Source organism: Felis catus, chromosome A2 (assembly GCF_018350175.1).
Source record: "Felis catus isolate Fca126 chromosome A2, F.catus_Fca126_mat1.0, whole genome shotgun sequence".
NCBI lineage: Eukaryota > Metazoa > Chordata > Mammalia > Carnivora > Felidae > Felis > Felis catus.
In genome coordinates, this window is record NC_058369.1 from 77780097 (window position 1) to 77788634 (window position 8538).

Genomic DNA, 8538 nt, shown 5'->3' on the forward strand with positions numbered 1-8538 from the left:
CTCTTAAAAATAAACAAACATAAAAAAAAATTGTTTTTAATGTTTATTATAGTTATGGTCCTTTAGACAAGTATAATTTTCATTTCTCTAAGCATAAATATATAATACAAGTATTTCTTGGTGTAGTTTACTTTTTGAGGACTTTAAAACATTTACTAAAACTTAACTCATGTCACTTTTTTTTAATGTTTATTTTTGAGAGACAGAGAACGAGAGACAGAAAGAAAGAGAGAGGATACAAAGCAGGCTGCACACTGTCAGTGCAGAGCCCAACAAGGGGCGTGAACTCATGAGCCTGATCATGACCTGAACAGAAGTCAGGTGCTGAACTGACTGAGCCACCCAGGTGCTTCTCATAGTACTTTTATCTACTTCTCAAAATATGAAACCATGATATTAGGTGAAATATCTCTGCAATCATTATAAAACAATGAGCTCAATTCTAAGGACTTCACTTAAATTCTAATTTCAGTAAACCATTCATCAGATGGTTAATAACATTATTACTTTTAAAACTAGAAAAAAAATAAGTAACTCTTTGCAATGATACAAGTTTTCGATAAAAATATAGCCAGCACTCCCACCTGTTGTAGAATGAGCACTGCATAAGTGGACTTTGCGGACTGGTGGCGATATTTGCTAATTCTGTTAGCCAATCCACCTCATTTTCACCGTAAGTATTTTCTGATATGTCTGAGGTATTCTGGTTCCAAGATGGTCTTGGATACTCTTGATGTGAAACATCTGAACTTAGCTGGTATATGGCAGATTGGGTAGGATCACTTTGAACTGCCTGAAGTTCAGGAAGGTCATCTGCAAACAAACACACTCAAAGTTATAAAAAAAGACATTACTAACACAGGGAACAATATTGTAATTACAGCTAGAAGAAGTCCTTAAATGTGGCTAATAAACTTCGTGAGAAGTATAAATTTGAAATGTTTTCTTGAATGAAACAAGTTTCATTAAAAAATGTCATTGAAAAATGACACCTTATACATTCAAGGGTCAACACAGCCTGATGGAAAAATAGACTTAATGAATATAAATGTATTAATGACTTGTAATTACCACAACTGTTCACAGACCGTAAAAACAAGGTATGTGTTTTGATTTTTTTTTTACAACTTACCTGGAATTAATCCATATACCCCCAAGACATTTTTATGTTAACATGTTTAAGGAGGAAAAAGGCATTTTATGTGTACATATATATACTTATTCACATACTTCATTACCCAGTTATAGAAAATTACTGCAATATTGAGAACAATTTTCAGAGATGAGATTAACATCATATTATAAGGTTTAAGTACTACTCATTCAACTTTATGCTAAATTATTTGCTTTGACTGAGGAGTTCTAAACTCAATAATATCTGTTATTTTTTCCTAAAAGTGTGTTCCCAAGGCCCATGTACACGCCCATGTACATGCCACAGCTGTGAACACCAAGACTGAATTCTAAAAAAATTGTATTAAAAAAAAAGAAAAAGGAGGGGAGAAAAAGCATCTTGCAGGCCTCAAAAAATTCTTTATGAAACACACACCTACAACAAACTACAGGTCCCAGGGTCCCTTCAATATATCAGTCAGGAAACTCTTCTAGTCTTGGGAGTCCTTCTAAACTGTTACGAAGAACATATGTGCATACAATTTCTATTCAGGCAGACGACTCAGAACAGCCTACTAAAGCTGAGATGTCTTACTTAGAAGTACTGATTCAGGATATCCACTCAGAAAACCGACTCGAAGCCCTCCCCCTTTCGCTGAGCAGCCGGAAAAGATCGCAGCAACTTAAGAAACCCCCCTGTAAGTCTCTCAGTGATGTAGCGATGTCCCTTCCCTTGCAGCCGACAACGTTCTTGACCATCACTTCTTTATTTGTGGTGTGTCACGAGCTCATCTGTCTTTCCAGTTCAGGAAATTAACTACTTTCAAACTGAAGTAACGAGGAGTGGTACGAGTTTTTGACAACCCTGGGCCCTGACTTCTGACTTCCTCCCGACACTAAACTGTAACAGTGCAGCATCAACCGCTGAATAAACTGGTGTTCCTCGCTCACCAGCACCGGCAACCCCTTGGCGTTCAAGCAGTTTATGTCCCAAGACCTTGAGGATCTCCCAATTCCCAAAGAGCATCTCCTCTGGCTCAGCACGGGACACAGTTACAGTTTCTCAAGGGTTTTGTGAACACAGAAGAAAACCGCGTACTGAACGCAGCCGAAGCCACGCAGAACGACGACAGGGCAGCAGGCCCAGGTCACTCACTAGCTGTTTACTCGTCAACACCAGCCTCACAGCACCACCATCCCAAATCCTACCTCACCAAACCCGTGCACTTCTGCAGGCCGCACCTCGCGGGTGCAGCTTGGCAGCAGTGATAAGCTCGAGGGTCAGACCTTCGAGTTCCAAGGGTCTGCCGTGATGTCCCCACCAGAGCAACAAACCAACCAGCTCACAGGGACGTTTCAAAAGGAACGTGAGCCACATGCAGGATTTCCCGGAGGTGTTTAACACCCACCTTTTACCCACCGCAGCAGATCTGCCCAACTTTTACACACCAAAGCAGTTTCGTTTGGTAATTTGTAAGTGAGGCTCTATGATAACCATAAACAGCCCAAAGTTACGTTGGTCTTAAATAATATCTTACGAGCAATAACAAGAGTACACTGAAAACTCCTAAGGTACAAAAACTTCAGGGACTTGTAAGCAGTTGAAGGCAGGTGGAGAAGCTGGCTAACCATAAAAGTATGAATCTCAGATTCCTACAATGCTTTGAATTTTGTTTACCAAGCTCCATGTGCTCATCACAGGAGTTGTATCCAGGCGAGGATGGCAAGTTCTCAGTACACTGAAGCAACTCCAGTGAGTCATTCATTCCTGAAGGTCTCTTGTCCATCACCAGCAGGAGTTTCTGTACTGCATTAGGCATCTGATTTGTCTTCACTTCCCACACCATGTTATGGTGCTCCGACTTCAAATAAAAATAACATAGAAAAAAATGTCACGTCGTGTGATCTGGAGATTGCGGAAGGATAAAATCCATCAGAGACGCCTAATGTTGCATCTTTCACTTAATCATACATTGCATTCTGTATCCCCCTCAAGTCCCTCACACCAGGCAGACTCCCGGATTTCTTGGGCTACGACCATGTAGTCAGCACTAAATTACACCCAGATCCCAAAGGATCTGAATTTATAAAAGTCTTTTCTTTAAAAAAGAATACTAGCACCATTATACATACTTTTACTTGTTTAATCTGGTAACTCTGAGACCCAAAGAGAGACCAACAAAACCACTTTTTCAACTTGTATCTTCAAATTTAAAAGAAAATTAACACACTTTCCTCAATTAAATTAAAAAAGACTGAAGAAATATTCTATTTCCTTTTCATTTTCTGAAAATTCTATTTCAATTTTTCTATTTGCCAACTGTGTGGTTTCCTCATCTCTGAAAATAAACAGGTTTAATACACTTAAAACGACATTCTCTGAAGGACCTTTAAGAAACAATTTCTTAAAATGCCCGTATGTTATACTTCTCAAAAAAATGAAAATGCTATGTTTTGTTTTCTTTTGTTTGTTTGAGAGAGCCAGAGAGCATGCAAGCGGGGGAGGGGCAGAAGAAGGGAGGGAGAAGAAGAATCCCAAGCAGCCTCCACACAGTCAGTGCACAGAACCCAATGTGGGGCTCGAACTCATGAAACTGTGAGATCATGGATGGCCTAAACCAGAATCAAGAGTCAGACGCTTAACCAATTGAGCCACCCAGGCACCCCAAAATACTATGTTTTCTTCATGAAAATGTGGTACCTAGTCATAATAAAGATACCTATCCTTCCGAATCACTTATTTCTAGAAAGATGAATAATAATCATGGTAAGTTTAAGCAAATAGTAAATCTACATCTTAAGCCCACAAAGTGATCACAAGGAAGAAAACAACACAGGCTAATATACCTAAATAATTTCCACCGACTAAATTTTGTTATGAAAGTAAAATGTGGTTATACCTTTGACACTCTACATTTGGACAGTGATCAAATTCGTTATTTAACAGGGGTGACAGCAGCAGGAAGATTTCCCGATTTTTCAAAGATTTACTCCAAGTCTCATTAAAAAAAAAAAAAAAAAAAAAAAAAAGCTCTAATGTGCTAAGACAAAATACACACACACAAAAATCTAACAAGATGTAAGTTTTTCCTCACAATAAGACAATAAAATATACTGCAATTTAAAGTCACTAAAAATCTGGTACCCCAGCCTAGGCTGATCAAAAATGCTGTGAAAACATGTTAACTGCTTAGTATTTATACCAGAGCTTTCTAAACCATAACATACTCACCAAGAAACACTAGTAACACTGGCAAATTTTTTTCTACAAAGGCTTTTTCATAATCTTTTTACTACAAAGTAAATTTTCCTAACTATAAAATACACTAACGGGGGGGGGGGGGGGGGGGGTGCGGGGAGAGGGAGAAATGAAACAAGGCATTAAAAAAAAAAAAGGAACAGTGACTTCTAATCCCACCAACCAGATTTAGATACTGCTAATATTTTTCATGCATATACCTATCATCATAGATTTTATTTTCCTTCATACTCTGTATTATTTATAATTGACGCCTTTTCCTTTAGCATAAGTTTATAAGCATTTTCTTGTGTCACTAATTTTTCTTACACATCTATTTTAAATAGTTATACAATATACATCACAAAGATACACCAAAATTTCCTTATCCCTCCTACTGCTGAACATGCTATTCCCAGTTTCTTCATTCTTAAGTAACAGTTTACATTCTTTTTTTAAAAATATATCTGCTTGGGGGCGCCTGGGTGGCGTAGTCGGTTAAGCGTCCGACTTCAGCCAGGTCACGATCTCGTGGTCCGTGAGTTCGAGCCCCACGTCAGGCTCTGGGCTGATGGCTCAGAGCCTGGAGCCTGTTTCCGATTCTGTGTCTCCCTCTCTCTCTGCCCCTCCCCCGTTCATGCTCTGTCTCTCTCTGTCCCAAAAATAAAAAAAAAAATAAAAATAAAAATAAACGTTGGAAAAAAATATATATATCTGCTTGTATCAGATTACTTTAGATTTCCAGAGACACATTAGTAGGTGAATGGCAATTAAACATCTTAAGGTTCCTGACACGCAGCCAAACTGCCTGTTGCTGTACTTTATTTCTAACATTCTACTTCAGGTGCTTTCCGCCTGAACTCCTCAAAGATGACCCAGATCCTGGGCACTGCTCTAGAGCCTTACTCAACACTAAGATGTTCTACAGAGTAGTGAAAAGGGCACTGGGTTAGATGTAAAGAATCATGGGTTTCGATTCCAGCTTGAACCCTTACTAAATACATGACCTGAGTGACTGAGCTTCTCACTAGTTTGGTATCTTCATCTGTAAAACAGAACTAATGCTAGCTGCTCAACCTTCCTGCTAGAGCAATTGTGAGGATGAGCTAAAACAAAGTGAGTAGAAGAAATGTAAAATGACTTCTTCACAAAATGTTTTATCCCTAGACCGACACAGACAACACTATACATACTCCGGGCACTTATGTCTTAAACAGAACAGTTACTGGGATGCCTGGGTGGCTCAGTCAGTTAAACATCTGACTTCGGCTCAGGTCATGAACTCACGGTTTATGGGTTCAAGCCTCGCATCAGGCTCTACGCAGACAGCTCAGAGCCTGGAGCCTGCTTAGGATTCCCGGTCTCCCTCTTTCTCTGCCCCTCCCCCACTCACGCTGTCTCTCTCTCTCTCAAAAATAAACATTAAAAAGTTTAAAAAAAAAGAAAGAAAAAAGAAAAAAGAACAGTTACTGAAAACGGTATGACGACATGAGACTAGACAGCTAGTTATTCAGCTTCAGCAAGTCTGGAGCCTGCTTCCAATTCTATGTCTCCCTCTCTCTCTGCCCCTCCCCTGCTCGCACTCTGTGTCTCTTCCTCTCAAAAATGAATAAACATCAAAAAAATTTTTTTAAATTAAAAAAACATAAGATGCCCAAAACATTTGCAAGAAATGACCACTTTTTCAGCTCAGTATAATCTATTATGTACTAATTAATCAGTCTTATTATATAGTTAACAGCAAAACTGCTGAGGTACAACAAAAAATCTCCTACAAAATTAGTGGCTACACAAGAGATGCAGGTAGTAACACCATTTGATTTCTCAGGCATAACTGGCCAAATCATTCTGAACCTCCACTTCTCACTGAAAAAATCAAGCACACTTTAAGCTTGATCAGTGATTCTCAATCACGTGATTATGTGTCCTTCAAACAAAATGATGACCAGGATCCACCTCCAGAGAATATGATTTATTTAGTCTGGGGTAACCCTGGGCACTGCTTTTTGTTTTCTTTCCAAACAACATCAGGTGCACTGTGAAAACCAGTGGACTAAAAATGATTGCCAAATTCCTTTTTATTTAAATATACATATTTATTCATTTAATACACACTATGTACAAGGCACTATACGAGTTGCAATGTTGGACCTCAATGATGAATAATTTATCTTGAATCTCAATAATCTGTGCTTTAGTGGAAAAAAATAAGCAAATGACCACAGTTCTACAGAGCAGGGCTTGGCTATGAATGGGTAAAATGGAAAGAAGGAAAATCTTCCAATGAGAGAAACTCACATGAGCAAACTTGCAGAAGGTGCAAGTAATGGATGAAATCAAAACAACACAGAATCCAGGATCACCAGAAGGTAGGACGGCCTTGTGTGTCTTGTGGTCATGGATACTAAGGCTGCAAAGGTAGACTGAGTCAGAATCTTCAATCCTAGTTTAGGAAAATTAGTTTCTTTGGTTTTTGTACATCAGAGTACAAATAAGGGCTCTGGAATTAGGCTACCTGAGTTTATGTATCAAATTTACTATTTATTGGCTATGTGTCCTGGGCAATCTATTTAAAATCTTTATGCCCTATTTGTAAAATGGAAATAATAAGAACACCTACATAGGTTACTGTAAAAACTCAGTGAGCTAACAAATGTAAAAAGCTTACAGAAGTTCCTAACACAGAGCAAACTCTCAATGCACAGTGGCTAGTAATTATTATAAGCGATTATCAGACACTGGAGAACCACTAAAGATTTTTGAACAGAGATCTGACATGATCAGAACTATAAACTGAGTCTGTGAAAAAAAATCTTTCTGGGGGTGCCTGGGTGGCTCAGTCGGTTAAGTGTCTGACTCCTGGTTTCAGTTCACGTCACAATCTCATGGTTCCGTGGGTTCCAGCCCTATGTCGGGCTCTGCGCTGGCAGCACAGAGCCTGCTTGGGATTCTCTGTCTCCCTCTCTCTCTACCCCTCTCCCATTCACTGTCTCTCTCTCCCTCTCACAGAAATAAAAAAATTTTTAAGTAATAAAAAAAAATGATACTTAAACATGATACAAGTATGCAGAAACATCCAAAACAAATACTAAAAGGAAAATGTATTAAAAACAGTGTATTCACATTTTTAATTTGTCTGTCAGCCACCTGCTCCCAGCTTCCTTCGCAAGAGTTCTCAGAAAACTGGTAGTATCCGTGCAGATTCCTTACTGAGTAATGCCCAAGACATGAGAGGAACTAGTCATTCTGAGTTCTCTGGACAGCGAATATTAAGTTTGGATGGCAGATCTGAAGTCTTCTCATAGAAACTTTTCCAACTTCCTAAGTGTACACGGCACAACTAAACCTATCTTATGATGACTCAAACTCCTTACGAACAGCTGCTGTACTATGCTTCACGTGAGGATGTGATCTGCAGGCCAGCCCCAGCTGCAGTCTTCGACTTGAACATTTTCTCATTTTACCTTGATCAGGAAGTTCAGAGGTCACACTACACATGTGTATCTCCTCAGAGCCATCTCCAGTGTGTGCAGCAGAGCTGCTCTGGGCCCCAGGTAGCATCCGTCTTGTGCTCCCCTTCCCTTTGCACAGCTTTCTGGCTTTCTCCTCCTTCCAGGACAGATTTTCTCCTCCCCATCAGCGGGCCCTGCACTGTCCCCACTCACCGTGTGCAGCACACTAACACCTTCTGCAACCTCTACCATTTCTCCAGCCGCTAGTCCTAGCTCTCTAACAACATCCCCTCACAATATTCCTTACAGGAAGCTGGGAAAGGATATTTCAATTTCAAAACAGAGCTACTCATCAATAACAAAAGGGACCAATTAATTACTGAATTTGCATTCCCTGTGTTTGCACCTTTCATGACTCAAGGCTATCAAAAGTTCAGTCAACTGACTTCGGTCAGGTCATGTCACGGTTCCTGAGTTCCAGTCCCACATCAGGCTGTCTGCTGTCAGCTCAGAGCCTGTTTCCAATCCTCTTTCTCTCTGCCTCTCCCCACTGCCCCCTCTCTAAAATAAACATTAAAAAAGAGAAAGTTTGGTCTTGAGATAATGGAAGTGGTGCTTCTGCAAGTCTACTGCATGGTAAATGGGAGTCTAGAGCTAAGTCAACAAACTGCAGGTTCCCTCTTGCTTGCCATGTACTGTGAGGCTGGCTGCTTAAATGTGGCCTCCCAGCCCCTA

At 39.8% G+C, this 8538-nt stretch overlaps 1 protein-coding gene across 2 annotated transcripts in view; it reads right to left on the reverse strand.

Moving 5' to 3' along the window:
• Nucleotides 1–8538, reverse strand: part of HBP1 (HMG-box transcription factor 1) — a 30437-nt gene that overhangs the window by 18549 nt on the left and 3350 nt on the right. For both annotated transcript variants that reach the window (XM_011280326.4, XM_023250251.2), the window contains exons 2-3: nucleotides 2792–2975; nucleotides 585–813 (exon numbers count right to left, since the gene is read on the reverse strand). In XM_011280326.4, the coding sequence (XP_011278628.1) occupies nucleotides 585–813; nucleotides 2792–2975 (413 nt within the window). The remainder of the gene's footprint in view (nucleotides 1–584; nucleotides 814–2791; nucleotides 2976–8538) is intronic.